The 19977-nt window shown below is 45.1% G+C and overlaps 1 protein-coding gene across 2 annotated transcripts; it reads left to right on the forward strand.

The window, feature by feature from the left end:
• Positions 1-514: 514 nt before the first annotated feature.
• On the forward strand, positions 515-19856 carry PDIA4 (protein disulfide isomerase family A member 4). 2 transcript variants are annotated; one of them, XM_030491540.1, is made up of 10 exons: positions 515-940; positions 6272-6446; positions 8088-8293; positions 8947-9085; positions 9620-9825; positions 10391-10549; positions 11696-11847; positions 12252-12408; positions 12503-12736; positions 13297-19856. In XM_030491540.1, exons 1-10 carry the CDS (start codon positions 841-843, stop codon positions 13710-13712), a joined length of 1944 nt encoding a protein of 647 aa, XP_030347400.1. In that variant the 5' UTR covers positions 515-840; the 3' UTR covers positions 13713-19856. The 2 variants fall into 2 exon arrangements, with proteins under 2 accessions (XP_030347400.1, XP_030347410.1); XM_030491550.1 differs by lacking the exons at positions 8088-8293; positions 8947-9085 and having other exon boundaries at positions 716-940.
• Positions 19857-19977: the final 121 nt, after the last annotated feature.

Raw genomic sequence — 19977 nt, forward strand, 5'->3', positions numbered from 1 at the left:
GTTCCCCCACAGCTTTTTGACAATACTAAAAGTTAAGATAAAGCCTTTCGGACAGGCGGCCGCACACCCTCCGGCTCTGCCCGAGGCGCGGACCGCTTCTGCCCGCAATCAGCCATCACGAACAGCCAGGCTGCGCCCGACCCCCTGAGCTCTACGGGAGCCCCCCAAGCCGCGGCGGCACTGCCAAACGCTTCAGGCAAGGGGCCAGGAGTTACTTCAATAATAACATCACTTCGATAATAAGAACAACTCTGGAACCACCGGGAGCCCCAACGACGCCATACAGTCCCTGCTGCAATTATTGCAGCAATGGCGACTCCGACCGCCACCTCCCCTCACTCCTGAGGTAAGGCACCGCCCCCTCCCCTCGGCTGAGGAGACTCCGCCCCCTGAACGCGGCGCGCCCTCATAGGCTGCCGTCGCTGCCTGGCCCCGCCCCCTCGGGGCACCCCGCCAATCGCGAAGGGCAATGTGTCTGCTCGCCCTTGCGGGCGGGGCTCTGAGCCCCCTCCCCGCTCTGCCAGGGCGGCTGCGCCGGGACCGCGTGTCGGGCGGCGGTTGGTGGCCCCGCGGCAGCCAATGGGGGAGCGGCACCTCAGAGCCGCTGTCTAATCGGCACGCGGGCCGGCGCCGTGCCTGCCGCTGCGAGAGCGCCGCGCACCTCCGCCACGCACGCCCGGGCCTGGCCCGGCGCCGGGGCGCGCAACGCGATTGGCGGCCGCGCCGCCCGCGTCGTAAGGCGGCAGCCAATCAGGCGGCGCGGCGTCCCCGCGAGGGGCGCGGCGGGCCGGAGCGAGGGACAGCGGCGCGGCCGGGGCTGGCGTGAGGCGCGGCGGCGGGATGAGGCCGAGCGGGCTGTGGGTGCTGCTGCTGCTGCTGGGGCTCGCCCAGGTCGCGCTCCTGGCGCGGGGCGTGGCGGCCGAGGAGGACGGCGATGATGGTGAGCGGGGGGGGGGGGGATGGCGGCGGCGGCGGCGGGGCGCGGCCTGGCTCCCTCCCCCCGAGAGACGCGGGTGTCCGCAGGCCGTGGGGCTGAGGCGACGGAGGCAGGCGCTGGTGTCCCGGAGAGAGTCACAGAGTAACCGACTGGTTTGGGTTGGAAAGGAGCTTAAGATCATCCTGTTCCAACCCCCTGCCATCAGCAGGGACACCTCACACTAGAGCAGGTTGGTCCAAGCCCCTCTGTCCAACCTGGCCTTGAACACTGCGAGGGATGGGGCAGCCACAGCTTCTCTGGGCACCCTGTGCCAGCGCCTCAGCACCCTCACAGGGAAGAGCTTCTGCCTTAGATCTAACCTGAACTTCCCTTGTTTCAGTTTGAACCCATCACCCCTTGTCCTATCACTACAGTCCCTGATGAAGAGTCCCTCTCCAGCATCCTTGTAGCCCCCTTCAGACACTGGAAGCTGCTCTGAGGTCTCCACGCAGCTTCTCTTCTCCAGGCTCAACAGCCCCAATGTTCTCAGCCTGTCTTCATACGGGAGGTGCTCCAGCCCCTGATCATCCTCTGGACTTGCTCCAACAGCTCCATGTCCTCCTTATGTTGAGGACCCAGCGCTGTGTGGCTGCTCTGCCTCACTGGTTCTAAATGGGAGTAAAACCTTGTGATTAGTCTTGGGAGCAGTTACTGACTTTTAAATTGTCAGTAAATACGCAATTCCATTATCTGCAGGAGAACTTTCTTCTTTACTCCTCAGTTTAGTGCATTCTGTGTGTTTCAAGCTGATTGTTTATCTTTTCCCAAAAGGAATGCTGTGTATTGCTAGTTCCTTGGTGTTCTTCCCACTGTTTTCGGGTTTCTCTGCTGTGTGTCTGCTCCTTTCCCAAATTAGCTGAAACAAAGCTGCTCTGACTTACTAAGTTTAGCACCTATATGTAGGAGGCAGGCATTTAAAAGTGCTTCTTTCCTTCTCTTCTCATTTTAAGCATATTTCATGTGGATTTTTGAGGAAATCCTATGTCTTTTGTATTACCTACACTAAAGTGCTCTATGTTGAGTATTAGAGGGCGGTCAGGGAGGCCGGGTTATGCATGACCTCCTGAACTCCTGTCCTGCAAATTCTTGCTCAGTGAACAGGCACTGAAACTTGGAGAAATGCATTTGTTAGGTACCTTATCTTTGTGACCAACTGTATCTCATCTGTAGGATAAAGGATCAGGAGATTTTTCTTCTTTTAATAGGATCTAGCATCTGCAGTAAGGAGATACATATATTTCAGCTTAGGTTTTAAAAGAATGATTCTGTATTATGTCTGTTTCTCTGCTTTTAGCTGGAAGACTTGGTTATCATCGCTTTGTAGCATGTGACAAAGCCTGGTACTGATTTCCCCTACTCCCTTCGAACGGTGAAGTGATAGCAGTGATGTTACAGCAAAGCTGGGTCCCGTGGCTGGCGCCAGTAGCTCTACTTCTCCTGGAGCAGACTCTCATCAGTATTTCCCATGCGTGCTCTTCTTCTCATTAGATGAGTTCTCAGGATCAAAGATGCCCAGTGATGAAAGGATTTCCTCCTGTGTGCGAGTCGAGCACTAATCCATTACACAGCTTGAATCATTTTTCTCTTTCTGTCGTGTATCTCAAAATTGTATATGAATCACAAACCAGGCTTTACCAAACCTTTAAAAATGCAAGTAATTAGAGTTTTCCATTTTTGCCCTTGAAATGCAGACCTGTAGTAAGCGGAAGAAATTTACTTTGCAACAAGTAAGTAACCTTATGTAAATGAGTTGCTCAGGCTTGTGGCACTGAATGGTTTTGGAAGTGGAGTTTGGCTCGGGCAGTGAGGCAAATATGCTTACAGCAAGGTTAGCCTGGATCGTGACTGTTACACCCTTTGCATCCTCCTGTGGAAGGAAAAAGAGGGATCATGTAGAGGATTGATCCACCACAGGAAGGCTTGAGGAAGACTGCTTTCTTAAAAAGGCTTTTGAATGCCCTGGCAATACATTGTGAGTCTTGACTTTGGTGTTTCTGAAAACTGAGCCCATCCAATTGAGGAACAGTTATTCAGTGTCCTCCTCAAAAGGAAAGTTTCAGGCAGAATCCTGAAGTTATGTCCAAGTGCAGCTTTTTTGTGCAGGATTAACTCTGCTTAACAAAAAGTAACAAAGGCAGACTTCCAATAAATGCTGGAAGTTCAGTGAAGCTCCTGTCGGAATTCATTGCAGTCCAAGTGGCTGTCATCCTGAAGGAGGCCTGCCAGCCAGCATCATCTACCTGAGGTCTTAAAGTTGGTGCCATCTCCATCGAGGTTTTCAACTTTTGTAGTTGTGTTGAAATTTGTGGGAATGCTTCGCTGGAATCAAAAGGAGTAGTCCATATTCTACTGGAGGGCAGGTTTTAGCTGATACTTGTTGCTTTGTCCACCTTGCTTTGCAAGTAGCTTTAAGTAACAAAGACACTTCAGTTTGAGTGCAGCTGTGTTATTGTAGTGAGCTGCCTTTATAGAAGTATCTAGGAACTGCTTCTGGCATTCCAGGTGTCACAGTTAGACTCATTTTGTATCTGTTCCCTTCCAACTGTAAATCAGGGATGCAGAGGAAACTTCCTTACTCTTACTGAAAACAGCCCTGCTTGCTTCTCCCGAACTTGCTCAGGTCCTTGAAGCAGGTCTTACAGTCCCAACACTAAAGGGGGTGTGGAGGCAGCTGTGATAACCCTGGGTATGAGTGAAGCTGGAGTCTATAGAGGGTGAGTTTGCACTCATAAAGCCGTTTATAGGTGTGGTTAACTTCCTTATGTTTGGCACTGCCTTCCTTAAGCCAAGTTGGGAAGAGCTGGAGTCCTGCTGTTCCGCACTACTGTCCTGCCTCCTTCTCCTAGGAGGAGGAAGTGTGTGTGTCTAATGCCCATGACAATGTATCCCCATCAAGGAAGTTTTATGTTGGCAGGCTCTGTAGAGCTTTCAGGGAAAGATACAAACCTACTTTGGTGACGGTTGTTGGATCTAGTGGTAATGATGTTTCGGTAGGTGATGCTTTGTTCTCAGCTTTCAAATCCATGACTCTATGCCACAGTAGCTGTGGTGGCCTTTTCCTCTCTTGGGGGCAGGTGGTTAGAGTAGTAAGCAAGAGTGAGAGTCACAACCTGATGGTTAGTTTCAGACATGCGTGAGCAGAATTGGCTGGCTACTTTTGCTCAGATTCCTTTGTGTCAGGAGAAATCAAGTCTGAAGAGATTTGCCTGGAAAAGCAGTGGGCATTGCACAACTCACTAGGAATTCAGGCACAGACCAACCATGAACAAACACCCTGCAGTGAAAATTAGCCCTCAAAACTGCTGGGCACACATGTAAGCAGAAGTTTTGACTGCTCAAAACTAGCTTTTTCACCAGGGAAGTCCCAGAGGTATGTGACTGCTGCAGATTCACTTCCAGGGTGCCTGACAGTTCAGCCCTGTCACTGCAAGTGCTCAGAGGCAGCAACACAGGAGGCATTGTCCGCTTGCAGACAGTGCTTTTTGCTGCTTCACAGAGCAGATGAAACAGTAGTAGTTCTTTAAGAAACTTAATCCAGGTGACTACTGTTGTGTGATAAACGATCTCTTGTGATCTTGCCCCTCATCAGAAGCTTTAATATTTTGGTGGTGAATAAAGTTGGGTTTTAATTAAAATTAACACATTTTGTCCAGGAGCACAGATTGTTTTCTGAGAGCATGTAGTCTTATTTGTTTAATACCTTCTCCTAACAGAAAAACAGCTATTGCAATTTAACAGCATCATTTTGTCCACTGTGAGCTTGTTCCTGTGGTCTCCCATTGCTCTGAGAATAGTGGGGTTTGAGGTTGTTTTTCATACATGGATACTACATATTTATCATTCTTAACTTCAAAATTCCTGCTGAAATCGGAGCATTTTCAGAATTCTCGTGCTGAATCAGTAACTCACATGTACATGATTTGCTGTCCTACTGCAGTAGCTCCTGTCAGCTTATAGTCCAAGGCCAGTTACAGTTAAATGGAGAATAGTTTTGAACAAGAAACCTCAATCTGTTTTGGTGTTTTGTTTTATTTGTTGGATTGTTTCTCTGATCCTGGGATTCCAAGTGGTTCGAAGGGCCTTATTTTCACTGTTTCAGTTTTCATTTGGGATGAGGTGTTTTCACTACTTGGTTTGTGACTGAAATTCCTTTAAAGTCATTCAGGATGGTCTGCTTGCCTCAAGTGATAGCATTTAAACAAATAAAAGTTTAAAGGAGCATTTAGGAGATGAAATATTAAAGAAACCGTCTCAAATTCCAAACCAGCGAAGATGGAACCAGTTTAAATGTCTTGGCTTCAGGTTTCACATGCAAAATGCTTCAGTAGTTCATCAAATCTGCTTTCTCTTTGTAAGACCTGTTCTGGACCAGCAGTTTTGGTCTCCTTAAATCTAAGGCCTCCCCAAAAGTTCTTTGAAAGAAGTTTTCACTCTGTTTATTTCAGAAGAATACCTTGCATCTGCAAAGTGGGTTTTCATGGGACTCCCATGACAGTCACTTTCTTATTTGATGTACACTCACTCTGCAGCCTTGTGCTGGTCCAGAGCAGAGCGAGTGGGAAGCCTCTTCAATGGATGGCAGACCTGAAACATCACTGTAACTGAAAGATATACTGAGGTAGCAGGGGTGGGATTGAGCAGTCAGGAACAGAACCATAATGTTCAAGTGCTGCCTCTAAACCACCTTGCAAACGATATCATTTAAGTTTATAGCAAGTCTGTTTGTTAGAGCTTCGGATTGGCAGAGCATAGCAGTTGTGGTGTTACAGGTATAGTGAGTAAGGGTACAAGTAAGGCATTGGGGAGAGATAGCATCTGCTTTCTTGATACAAGACACACAATTTTTCTAACCACAAGTTCCTGTGCTTGAAGGACAGCCCTTTTGCTGCATGTTGGAGGGCTTCCCTTTGAATTCAGGTGTCACCTCTGTGCCCTTCTTGCCCAACAAAACGGGTCTCGCTCCCCAAATGTCAACAAGACACCCCATGTACCTTGGTAGCAACTGTCACATAGGTCTGTATGTGTGTGTCTTGTTAGATTGCCTTGAAGTGCAAAAATACACGTTGACACTTTACTGAAATACTGATATTGTTAGCTGGTGTAACATGGACAAAAGTGAGATGGTCAAACATCTGAGTCCAGGCTCTCTGCAAACTGAGGTGGCTGTCATTGTAACCTGTGTTGATACCTTTTGTCTTAACCACAGGATATACTTAATCCATCTTTAACCTGGTAGTGTTATTTTAATGTTAAACTTGATGCAATCTAATCCATGTGGCATTTTTACCTTTCCAGAATCTGTTATAAAAGAAACTGATGATGACAGTGATGATGATGATGATGAAGATGACGAAGACGATGATGATTCTGAAGTTAAAGAAGAAAATGGTGTATTAATCTTGAATGATGCAAACTTTGACACCTTTACTGCAGACAAGGACACTGTGCTGCTGGAGTTCTATGCACCATGGTGGGTTCACAGCCTGAGCTATCTCCTTAGGTGCAGGATGGGGTGCTGTCAGGGGCTTCTCTGGCAGGACACAGTCCTAAAAAGTGACTTGGGCTGCAGTTTTGCAGATGATGTAGGAGTAGCTTACCTGCAGGAGAAGCACTGGACGCTGCCATAGCCCAGGGTAGGAGAAGGTTCTAATGGTGTGGAGGTACCCTTTTTCCCTTGACTCTGTACCATGCGGCAGACAACAGTCCCCTCTTTCCCCACAGATGTGGGTCATGCTGAGGGATCCCATGCCAAGGGAAGCACCGCCCTGGTTCCATCCTTGCTCTGTGCCTGTCAGGGAGCAGAAATGGCCCCAGTGAGCCCTAGAAAAGTCATGCAGTGTGGTCTTGCAACTTGCTATTAACCTTGTCCTGGTCCACTGAGGACTTGTGTGCTTGCTCATCTAGATGGAGGAATGGAGGAGGCTTCCCTGGGAGGGGCATTGCTGAAAGGTTTTCCTTCTCAAGTTTAAATCTTTGCCCTTGCCGGGAGGGTGTGGTGTGAGTAAGGACTTATTTGTTATACCAATTTAAACAGTGCCTCATACATCTATGTAATGATGATAATTCTGCTGGCATGCCAGGGTACGCAGTACACTAGAGCATTTGTGAGCTACAATGGATTTACCTGCATATAACCAAGACGAAGAATTTAGTCCAGAATGTATCTTCTCTTGCTTTCGTTCTTAGGGACAAAAGCAATAGGGATGGTTTGTGGGGGGAAAACAAGAGTAGAATATATTGGCAGTCGAGTTGCTGAGTTAGTGTTGCAGCCAGAACCTCCTTTCCTTTGTGGCTTAGTGATATAAATACAACTTACTCATTTGTCCTTTTCTAGTCTTTGAATAGAGAGGGGAATATGATCTTGTGTGAGGTGGAGCTCCATTTTAACTAGTGCCACTCTTCACAGAGAATCCCATCCCTGCTTGGCTGTAGGTACTATTTCTGCAGCTGTAGTTTTCATGCCTGCCTGCACAAAAACTGAACATGAAGCTGAATTTATCCAAGCAAAAGGCTGTGTGGTCATCACAAACTAAACGCCTCTTCTTTTTTTCTACTCCCCCTCCTGCCAGTTGAGAGTCTGAGGAGCACGGACTATCTGCTGTGCTTTTTTTAATTCATTTTCCTGGTTTCATCTTCAGCCTGTCAAGCTATATTCAGCTTTTCTAATGCTGGTATCCTCTGTCATGCCAGCTTTTGCAGCAGAAGCCTCTGATCTTCCCCAAGAGATCTGCTGTGGCCAGAGAGAGAGAGCAGATGCTGTGATACTGTGGTGGATGTGAGATTTCGTTAGGTCAACTTAACTGCAGAGTCATTTTTCTCTTCAGTTCCATTTAGGGTGGTAGGTAAAGGAGATGAGCCTACATTAGGAGAAGCTGAAGTCTGAATGAGATCATATTGGGGGGGGGGGCAGGGAGGAAGGAGATGTATGATACAAGGTTTGCAGTGTGCCTGTGGAATAAAAATTAAGATAAAACAGCTGGGATTTGAACAAACAGCGCATTAGCTATAGTTACTTTGTATTTTCATGATCTGAAAATATAGCAAGACAATGCATCCTGGAAATGCAGACTAGCAAAATACATCTCCATCTACTTGTGTCTTCCTCTGGCAGGTGCGGGCATTGCAAGCAGTTTGCTCCTGAATATGAAAAGATAGCCAAAACTCTGAAGGAAAATGACCCTCCTATTCCAGTTGCCAAAATAGATGCTACTGCAGCCACTTCACTAGCAAGTCGTTTTGATGTCAGTGGCTACCCAACCATCAAGATCCTGAAGAAAGGCCAGCCTGTTGACTATGATGGCTCTCGGACAGAAGATGGTAAGCACCAGTCCTTTGCTATTCTCTGCAAGAAAGCAAAGCAGTGTATGGTCCTGCTGCTTAATGTGACTGTTTTGAAGGACTTTGATCTTCAGCTACTTCATATCTTAAGCAGAATAATATTACGAAGGCTGAAATTTTGCTTGTCTTCTCAATTGGCTGCATGCTGGAGGACAGTTTTGCAGGTAGTGGGTAATGCTATTACTGGTGGAAGGTTTCTAGAAATATGATTTGACTCGAAGAGTAGGTAGTCTCATGCTTGTTGAAGGGTCAGCTAATAAGCATCTGATCTATATATTGACTGTATATAAAGCCACTTGGTTTTGGTTAAGGAATGTGTCCAACTTCAGTCAGAGGGGAAAAACAATCTTTTCTGTCTATCTTGAAATAGAATTCCATGTGCTACAGTGCTGCAAGGTACTGATCTGTGTTCTGCATAAGTAAGATGCTCTGTGGGGTGAAGAGAAGACCTCCTTGGTAATAATGAAGTAAAGCATAAAGGAGCTTGATTAAGAAAGTGTTCTTGTGTAAGCTTTGGTCCAAGACCATGCTTGCCACTCTACTTGGAAGTTCTTGATACCAAGTCTTGCATTCAATATGCTGCCGGTATGATAATGCAAACTTGCTAATTGGGGTTTTGAACTCTATTTCAGCAATTGTGGCCAAAGTCAAGGAGGTTTCTGACCCCAATTGGACGCCTCCACCAGAAGCTACGCTGGTATTGACCCAGGATAATTTTGACGAGGTTGTGAATGATGCTGACATAATCCTGGTGGAGTTCTATGCTCCATGGTAAGCAAGAAGGCAGTCACCTCTACCTTCCTAGCACAGCTGGCCTGAGCATGCTTGGTGAACCTGCTTTCTGTTGTTATGCCTCACTTTTAAGGAGGCTTGCCTTGTGCAAGTGTGTGCAACTCTGGTGTACCTCAGCTCTAATCTGGACCTAGGGTCACAGTAGAAATCACTTGAAGGCTACATTTGATTTGTGTCTCAAAAAGAGGTGGTGTCCAAAACTTCCCTGAAGGTTCTCCTCATTTACTAATTTGGGAACACATTGAAGAGATGCTGAAAACCAAAGAGAGTTGGTCCTTAGTTTAAGAATGGCCTCTAAAAATGGAACTATCTATAGTAATGTGGGACCAGATAGAGAGGCTAGCTTCAGATTGAAGAGACAAGTCTTCCTAGACTGAAGTGTCCTTCATAGATTGAGTAATCCCATTTCTACTTTCTCCATTCTGCAAGACTTTACCGTTCCACTTCAGAGGTAGAAGGTACATAAAGAGGACTCGTGGTTTCTAAAAACTGCCCTCCCCTCTCCTTCTCTAGGTGTGGGCACTGCAAAAGGCTTGCTCCAGAGTACGAGAAGGCTGCCCGGGAGCTCAGCAAGCGCACGCCTCCGATTCCCCTGGCTAAAGTCGATGCCACTGCTGAAACTGAGCTCGCAAAGAAGTTTGATGTTACTGGCTACCCAACCCTGAAAATATTCCGCAAGGGCAAACCTTATGACTACAGTGGTCCACGGGAAAAATACGGTACTGCAGCTTCTGCTGCTCCCTGTTGTCTGAGGGCTTTGACCACAAATGTTTTGATGTATCTATAGGATGTGCAGACTTATTAACATCGTAGCGATGGTTGTTGGGGAAACCTGGAAAACTGTGTCCTCATACTTACATAGGCCAGCAGTATAAATGTCTCTAATCTTCATAACATTTTATGGTGGTACTATAAGCTGCTTTTAATAGTAAAAGTTCGTTAAATACCCATGCTGAAGTGCTGGCTGTATGAGTAAATGGGCAGCCTTTATTTGCACTGCAATGCACCATAAGGACTGGCAAAGTGCTCAATATTAGGTTTCAGTAAGAGGGAAGACTTTAAGACTATCTGAAACCAGCCTGAAAGAGAATATCCAGAACTGCAGCTTTAAAGACTTGGACTGTGCTTTTGCTGATTTGGTGCTTAAGTTCTTGTGGGAATGCTGTACAGAAGGAAAGGTGTCCACAGGAAATGTGGTATTAAGCAATGTCTTGGAGGGAATGCCTGGACTTTGCAGTTCAATAAATGTTGTAAGCAACTTTTTGGGGTGGGTTTTTCTCGCAGGTATTGTCGACTACATGATTGAGCAGGCTGGGCCTCCATCCAAACAGATTCAGGCTGCCAAGCAGGTACAGGAATTCCTGAAGGATGGGGATGATGTCATCATCATTGGTGTTTTTAGTGGAGAGACTGACAAAGCCTATCAGCTCTATCAGGAAGCAGGTAAAACATGGTGTAAAATATTAATGAAATGTCTGTTTTGTTGAGATTCTGCCCAGGACTTTGGGCTTGGAGACATCCTTTATTTCTGCTCTTAGTTCTGTGGGGGGAGGTTGGAGAGCAATAAGAGGAAGGAGATCGAAGGGTGATCTTCCACTTGTATTCTGACTGATGCCAGATTTTGAGACTATAACTGAAATATGAGCCAGTCACAGGAGATGCTTCCTCTTGGTGTTGTGTCCCTAAAAACACATGGACTAGAGAAGAGGGAAAATTCTTAGCTGAGGAACGAATCACAACATGAGGCCTTGCTAGCTTTGCCGTCTGCTATTGCCTGTTTCATATCTGACAGTTCCAGAGGCTGGGCTTTGCCAGACTTGTTTGGGGTGGGAGGACTGGAGACAGAATCGTTCTCCACCCCTGGATCAGTTTAGCTAGACCATTCCTGGCAACGTTTATTCTTAGAAACCCCTTTGACTGTGACGCATTGATGGTCCTGTTAATGATATTTGCTACCACACAGAAGAGGCTAAGCACTTGAAGTGTTCAGTCCCAGTAATTGGTCCCTGTCTATTACATGATCAAACAACTCGCAGTCACTCTTGGTTTCTGCCAGAGCCTTCAGAGCAGTGTGGGCAATTTCCCCCTGGCTACGCCTGCTTCTGGGACTGCTGTTATTTATAGTCGGATTAGGAGCTGATTTGGTTGCTCCAGCATGGTGAGATACAGAACTGCTTCCCAGGCTGCCCCAAAGCAAATAGATTGACTAGGTGACCTTGCGAGTTCCTTTCCAGCTCTACTTTCTGTTATTTGGGGGGGAAGCCAAGAGAGACTGATAAGTAGGAGACTGATAAACAAATAGCTGTTTCACTGGGTATGTTTTGGAAGCTGTTCAAGGTTTTTGAATATGTAGAATAACTCATGCAGTAGATGGGTTGTTGAACAGCATTCAGATAGTGCTACTTGAATTGTGTGTGTTTTTGCATGCTTCTCACCCCTGGATGAGAGCTGTTCTCCAGACTCTGGGCTGTTTCATGTCCCATTGAAAATGGAAAGAGAGTTTCTTTGCAGTGCAGTTTTAAGATTTCAGTCAGATGCTGACACTTCACTTCTTGATGACTTTTTTTTCTTCCTAACCTTAATTTTCAGCTAACGGGTTAAGAGAAGATTACAAGTTCCATCACACCTTTAGCAATGAGATTGCAAAACTATTGAAAGTATCTCCAGGAAAACTGGTTGTCATGCAGCCAGAAAAATTTCAGTCGAAGCATGAGCCCAAGATGCGTGTTTTGGATCTTAAAGTGAGTACCTGATCCAAAGCTAGAACGTTTGTGCGTGGATTGAAGGTTCTCTTTCTTTGTATAGATGAGCAGTTAACATCTTCTTGTTGGAAGCGCTCCACTAGATATTTGAGGCAACCTGTTTGTCCCGTGAAGCTGTATTGCTTTGTTTGAGAAAGTTTTATGAAATGAACCCAGACGTTATGTATTCAAATAATAATTTACCATTAAAGTGTCCAATTGAAGGGTAGGATGCTAAATTATCTTAGTGCTCAAGGGTTTGAGGAATATGGTGACAGCACTGTTTATAACATGCCCCCATTTCTCATTCATGCATGCATCAATATTAGTGTTCAGTACTGTGTAACAGAAATACCACTTAAATCCATTTCTCTGAATGTTTTTTCCCTATTTTTTTTAAGCAGGACTCTACAAATGAATCAGAGATTAAAGAGCACGTGCTAAAATATGCTTTGCCTCTAGTTGGCCATCGCAAGCCTTCCAATGATGCTAAAAGATATGCTAAGCATCCTCTGGTGGTTGTCTATTACTCTGTAGACTTCAGTTTTGACTATCGTGTTGGTAAGTTTGCTGAGATCACTGTTCCTCCACTTCGGGAGGAAGCAAGCAGTGAGTGACCAGAAGTTACTAATCCCACTGTGTTCTGGTTTTTCAGCTACCCAGTACTGGAGAGGCAAAGTTTTGGAAGTGGCAAAAGACTTCCCTGAATATGTGTTTGCTGTTTCTGATGAGGAAGATTATTCTTCTGAAATAAAAGATTTGGGCCTGCTTGAGAGTGGGGAGGATGTCAATGTGGCCATTCTGGATGAAGGTGGCAAGAAATATGCCATGGAGCCAGAAGAGTTTGACTCTGATGTACTCAGGCAATTTGTGCTGGCATTCAAAAAAGGTACAGTTTCTAAAACAGGGTTCTCTAAGCTGGTTGCTTTTTGTCCCCTTCCAAGAGTTTCTCCTGAGGCAATGGCTACAATAAAGTCATACCTGCAGCAGGACAGTGCTCTGTGGCTTAAAGCCTTTGGATGATTCTCGCCTTGTTGTTTTAAATCTTAGTTAATTTGTTGCTTGAGCTATGCTATGGCATCTAGCTGTATTCTGAAACTGAGCATGTTTGTCAAGCCTAAAGTGTTCTTGCAGCTTTGAAGTGTGAGGTGGTCATACGTATTTGGGACTAGTATGCTAAATCACTGCCTAATACATTGTGGATGGACAGTCATAAAAAGAGGGAGAAAGCTTCTAGGGAATTGGGAAACAAATTGTTGCCTGTATTCGCAAGGTTTTTGTGCTAAAAGCTCAGCAGCAAACTAGCCTATGTATCATGCAGAAGTAAGTTCATTTACTGGTGCAGTGCTTTTTCCTGGTGGGATGATGTACATCTGCCCTTTTTGGAGGAGACTGTAAGGACCACTCTTACTGTATTCTAACAACAGTGTGTGTTTTGCTTTCTTCTAGGAAAACTGAAGCCTATTGTGAAATCCCAGCCAGTGCCAAAGAACAACAAAGGGCCTGTGAAAGTGGTAGTGGGTAAAACATTTGATACCATAGTCATGGATCCAAAGAATGATGTTCTCATAGAGTTCTATGCCCCGTGGTGTGGACACTGCAAGAAACTAGAACCAGTGTACACCGAGCTAGGCAAAAAATACAAGAATGAGAAAAACCTGATCATAGCCAAGATGGATGCTACTGCCAACGATGTGACAAGTGACCATTACAAAGTGGAGGGATTCCCCACTATCTACTTTGCTCCGAGGGACAAGAAGAACAACCCTATTAAATTTGAAGGCGGGGACCGAGATTTAGAGCATCTGAGCAAGTTTATAGAGGAGCATGCCACAAAACTCTCCAGAACAAAAGAAGAGCTTTAGATAAGATGAGGGTGGTGAAGAAAAATTGTTTGTACGTTGTAGTTAAAAGCAAGTTACTGACAAAACCTTGAGAGAAGAATTAAGCAAGGAAATTCTTGAGCAGTGAAGTAATTACAGTATCTTTTTTTTACAAGGCAGAAGAGTTTTTCTGGACACTGAACTTCTCTGATATGAATGTCTTACCTTAGTTATGGTTTTGATCTTTGGAGAAAAATACATCCTTTATTTTTTTGTGACTATCTTGAGCTTGGTTATTTGACCCCAGTGCAGCTGGTTTTTAAGTTTAAAAGATAATACCAAAAAGAGAGAACCAGATCCCTCTGCTAAACAGATTTCTCTGTCTTATTTGTTGGTGTGGTTACCAGGGGGGAAGTGTTTTGAGCCAATCTCTCTTCTGTTATGCTTCTGTATACTTATTCATGTGACTGTATCACTGTATTCATTGCTGAGGGTAAGAATGGAGGTTTGTTTTAAAGTATGGACAAGTTATTCAGTCCTGTTGAGATAAGACACAGTGACTCACTAACTAAATGTGCTTTAGACCTGTCTACTTTTGCTCTGTGCCCCTCTGTAGGGAGGGTAATGCTAAAATAGCAAGTTTTTCTAGTTTGCCTGTCTTATTGACCATATTGACCCATTTGTATCTTAGTCTTCCCAAATATGTTTTGGAGTAATTGGTGTGTGGCAGAAAGAGCACCTAGTGGGTGGTGATGCTTGGATCCTGGTATCAGATCTGTGTGTTGTTGTCTCTTTTCCTTTTGCAGAGAGGAAAGTTTGGTAGTGATTCTTTGGGGAAGCAGACTGAGACCTTCTGATGGACTTTATGCAGTTACTGCAGGTACAAAGGATGGTCGCATCTATTCTGCACTCCACTTGGAAGTATGTGCATTTAAAAGTGGATTTTGATCTCGAATGGCCCAGTTTAGATAGGTCTCTAAATTTAAAGGCCATGTTGGTGTGGCAGGTTTATGTACTCCAGAAGCACTGTCTGCCTCTTCTCAGAGCTGTGATGCTGAAGTGTGTGCGACTTAAGTGTCGCTGGGGCAGTTTTGATGCACATTTCCTTTTACAGGTAGTGCTTCTCTCCTAGCAGCACAGCTTTCTGTCTTGCAAAAGACCAGTATCATCAGTCTTCCTTCAATATTTCCTTGTCGCATTAGTTTTCAGCTTTCTAGATGGTGTGCAAATCTGAAACCACCACCCCATCTTTTTTTCTTCAGGGAAAAGCAGCCTTCTGTGTAGCAAGGATAAACCCATGTCCAGGAGGTGGCTATTGAGGTATAGTGCAAGTACCCAAAGGGACCTGCAAGGGGGTATGTATCCTTATCCTTCCCTAGCGCAGTTTGCCGTAGGAAATAGTCCCTTGTTGAAGGGACTGATGCCTTGACAGGGGACTGTTCCTCACTGTTAGCCTATACAGCTAAGCATGATTGTTGCGTTATCCTTGCAGAGGTCTATGAGGCTGCATAAAGGCTTTCTCTTAGAAATTTAGCTGAAGCTAGTGAACAAAGCTCGCCAGCAGATTATGAATGAAGGGGACAGTATCAGATCTCCACAGAGTGTCAGGGTGTGCTTGAATGCTATTCAGCTCCTGTTGTTTATCAGTAAAAGCTGGGAAGTGCTAAGCAGCTATTCAGGATCAGATCTCAATTGCTGCTTTGTGATAAAGCAGTATAACCATTCACTTCAGGCCTTGGCATTGTCAATCTCTTCATGTTAGAGGGCTTTTTCTCTACTGTCCTTAAATGTACAGCTATCTGTTAAGCTTAGGCAATGTTTCACCTAAAAGATTCTTACCAAGTGCATTATCTTCCCATCATTTGCCATTTCAGTTTGCAGCTTTTCTGTAGAGCCTTCAAAGGCTGTGATCTGTGATAAATGTCCCATGCAGGCAACAGGACCAAGATCAGACTGAGCTGAGCACCAGCTGATGTTAGTAGTGACTGTTTTCAGCTTTAGAAAGTGGACATAGCCAGGTAGCAAGTTCTGTCCCAAGTTCTGCCCTGTCTGCCAGTTGAGATCAACTCGGTTCTTCAAATAACACTTCAAGGCACAGACTTCTTGAATCTGTTCTTAAACATTGTTCAGTTTCTATCCTGAAGCAAATACCTCACTTAATACTGCTGGGAACTAAACTGCTCCTGCATAGTAGTTGCAGGCTTATAGGGATTAACTCCAAAACAGATGTTGTCTAACAAACAGGAGGATATGGATAAATATGGAACATGTGGAAAGGAGGGTGAAAAGACTGCAGTGAGAGCTGAAGCTCCATTCTTTTGGGGGCAATAAGTTGTTTGGTTTTTTTTGCTTTTCTTGCAGGTGCTAACTTCTTAACACTCTCATTGCCAGTGCTGTATTGTTTCTGTAGACTGCTCCCTCCCAGCAGCAGCTGATACCAGTCTGGGTTGAAAACAACCTCTGGGGCCTGCTGAGAGCCCTGGTGGCAATAGAAGGCAGGAGGCCCAGGGCTGTGTCCAAGGTGTGCTTGCACAGCACTGCAGACACCTTCCTCTTCCTTGCCTCCACAGGTGGAGGCAGCCTGGTACACCCTTACTTTAGGGCTGAGTTCTGTTCTGGAGCAGCAGTGCCCAAGTCAGAGCTGAGTAAGGAAGAGGAATAACTAGCTGTAGTATTGCTAACTTTAGTTTCGTGACAACTGTGAGCTGCAAAGGCAGGCAGCATCATCCTGGGCAGGTTATGGGTTTAGATTGAGCGCTTGAGGGAATCAGGGTCTGATTCATCCTTACACTTGTGTCATCTGTCCACATTTCCTGCAGGTCCTTGGCTGTGCCACGCACGTTGGCAGGTAGTCCTCATAACTGATGTATTTATCTTGATCACTCCCAGCAAGATCATAGAATCATAGAACAGTTAGGGTTGGAAAGGACCTTAACATCATCTAGTTCCAACCCATTGCCTCTCAACTTTGGGCAAAGTCATGCTGGAAAGCAAACTGCTTTCCTTAGCTCTGGTATCCTATCCCCTGCTGTGTGCACTATCAACACTACATCAACTCTGTGTGAAACTCATGGGGTGGCTAAATCCTTAGGTCTGTTATCTCTGTGGAGAGTTAAAGCACTCTACCTGAAAAGTGATATTAATGAGATTGATGCCTTTTAAGGGGAACAAGTCATACCATCTTTTTGGGATTTGTTAAATGCATTATGCATGGCTGCTTTCCCTTCCCGATACATTAGGATGCTTTCCTAAGCATCTTAAGCACCATTACAATGTTACCTAAGTGCTGCTGATTAGCCTTGGTGTTCCCTTCTTACAGAAGAAATAAAAAGCCAAGTGCATGGAGTGCAGAAGAACAAAGGGAGCTCCCCTCACCTGCACTGAGCCACGGCTGCATGAGCATATGGATCATTCCCAGTTATAGTTCCAGGTGGGAGAAAGCCTCCAGTTTGTGCTTCAGCACAGGACTTTCTGATTTGTGAGGTAATAACAGTTCCTGGGTAGGCTCCAAGGGGCTTGGCCTGGTGTAAGTATCTCCCACACATGCATCCTATAGAAAACAAATCTTTCTGTAAACTGTAGTACATCTTTAAGCAGTCAGACTTGAGACTTCTTCAGGGCCAGTTCCTTTCCCCAAAGGCTCAGGGACTGAGATAAGCAGCAACTCTAGCACAGGTGGTGTTCCATGAGTGAGTTTGTACTGTGCCTATGGGACATTCAAGGTGAATGTACTGACCTGGGATCTTGCTACTGCATTAAGTAGTAGCTTTTTGGGACAGGAAGAGATTGTTAACAGTAGAGGGACAGGTCTCTTTGCAATCAAGGTTATTACTTCTACTCTAAATGATTTTATACTTCAGAACAGTTAATTATGGTGATGCCTGGGTATGGCCCAAGATTTGGCTGGTAGCAAGCAAGCAAGGCACTGCAGGGCTTAAACTTTGTGGAGAAGTCTCATCTATCTTGTACATGAGGCTATGTGTTGAGGAGACAGGCTTCTGAAGAGTAGGATGTGAATAAGAATATGTGATACAGGTTAAAGGCTTTTCAGAAGGTAGCATTAACTGGTCAGACTTGGGTCTTTTCTTTTGTGGTAGCCATTACAAACTGTCCATGCTCCAGGAGGCTCTTTGCTCACAGTCTGCATTGGAAATGGACAAGAATCGGAGGACTGAGTATTGCAGTCCGTAAACTCAGCCCTTGATGTGGGGTATTGAGTACACTGAGCCCCATGCAAACAAGTATGTAATGTACTTCGTAAAACTGGTGAAGAACCTTGTGTGTGTTAGGCAATTTGGCTTTCGTTTGCTGTGGAAAAAGAGTTTCACAACTGGAGCAGTGCGGAGCAGGGGTCTGTGAGCAACTCTATCCAAAGGCATTGAAATGCTGTAGCATCTCTCCTCAGATGCCAGGCATTTTCAGCCAGTATTACTGCACAGCTTGAAGTATGGAGGTGTCACAGGAATCCCTGTGCATCACTGCAGTGCATACCAGAGGAGAGCTCCCAGTTACCAACTATGAATGGTTCCCCTTCCTTTCCTGCTGGGTCTTATGGTGCATCGCATGAAGCCATGCAGCCATGGGCAGGAAAGACATTTTCCTGACATGTGTGCTCTGTCTTGGTACCTGTTTCCAGAATCCCATAGAGCTCACAAGTCAGCTTGTTTTCTTTCAGCTTCTTAGGTTGCTCTGCACTGAACCTGGTTCCTTAAGACATAGCTGTATGTGCTCTCAGGCGCCACAGGCTGATGTCATGTTAGCATTAGTGCTGGGTTTTCTGTATCATGGGCAGCTGGTTTTAGATGAAGCCACTGTGCCGTTATCTGACCCCTTGCAGCACTGCTTTCTGCATCATTCCTGAACGTCTGCACAAGCTCTGTACACACCATGAAATCTAAATTATCGTGTCTTTGCAGAGGCAAGGTGAGACATCATGGGTCTGGAAGAGCTTGGGTCCGGAAGGACATGGCCATTCTCCAGTTTCATTTCTGCACATAGAGAGGAAGAGATTTGCTCTGCAAATTGCCATTAATCCGTATGTTAGAAAGGTGGAAGTTTCAGAAATGCTGTTTGTTCAAATCCCAAAGTGTATGTGGCTTGATTAACAAAAACATAAAGGAGATAAAGCTAGATTTAATCAAATCATGCAAAGAAAACTTATCACAACTGGTAACCAAATCCTTTGATGGATTTCCATATGCTGAGGTTTTGAACAGCCAGTTGTTTCTTCACAGTGAAAGCTGATGCTTGTCAGCCTACTCTTGCTTGATGTTCTCCTCCTTGCTTTGTCCAAGTTTGCTTTGCCTTTCTGAAGTTCAGTATGCTTTGTCTTGCAACAGGGGAGAATTGATCTGCAATACAGGCTGGTAAATTGCTGCTCAGAATGATAGGAGCAGAGTAACAGAAAATACAGCAGAAGCTGGGCTCAGAAAAAAACAAATGGTAACTCAAATGTCCATGAAGTCAGAGAAACCAAGGCTAGAAAGCACCATTTACTCTCCTATTCTGATTGCTTTCCTTATCAGGTCGTTAGTTGTCATCTTTCCATATTCAGCCTAATAACTTGTATTTAATGTATGCAACACAACCAAAGCTCCACAACTCTTAAGTGCTGATGCTACATTAATATTGATTTCTAACCCACAGAATGCATTCAGGAAAGGGAACTTGCCTCTTAAGTGGTACTTCTGTGAGTAAGGAAGGCAGGTTTGCATTCGCTTGCCATGGGAAATACTTAATCTGTTACTTTTGCTAATGTCTTTGGACAGTAGATTTTAGCCATGTATTTTAACGTGGGGTTTGGCTGCTCTTTTGTGCTTTGAGTTGTTTCTGGTCTGTTACAGTCTCAAAAGGATACAATAACTAAAGGACAGCAGGAAAACTCCAGTAGCTGAATTAAGCCATAGCTCTTCCCAACCAGCAGATCTTCGCATAGGGTGTAGTGATAGGTGGGTTGAGCTTTGTTCAAGGAGCCTGGAGGGGCAGTAATAGAGCACATAACTACAGCAGGTGCAAATCCAGAGAGGTGTTTATTGTTCTACCCAGTCCATTCAAATGTAAGTGACCTTACTAATAATCTGCCTGACTCTGTTTTGCTGAGAGATCACCCTTAATGTTCAATTTGAACAAACCAGCCAACCTTTAAATAGAAAAACCACATTTTAAATAAAAAAAAAAGAAAAAGGTCACAGTGGGCTTTGTTTTTCATTCTTTCACTTCAAGATGCACCACAGGTATTAAGGAGATCCCGGAAGCATGCTGGTTTCTGTAGTGGCACAGCAGTTGGGTATAAGGGCAGCACTTCCTC

Source organism: Strigops habroptila, chromosome 1 (genome assembly GCF_004027225.2).
Source record: "Strigops habroptila isolate Jane chromosome 1, bStrHab1.2.pri, whole genome shotgun sequence".
Classification (NCBI taxonomy): domain Eukaryota; kingdom Metazoa; phylum Chordata; class Aves; order Psittaciformes; family Psittacidae; genus Strigops; species Strigops habroptila.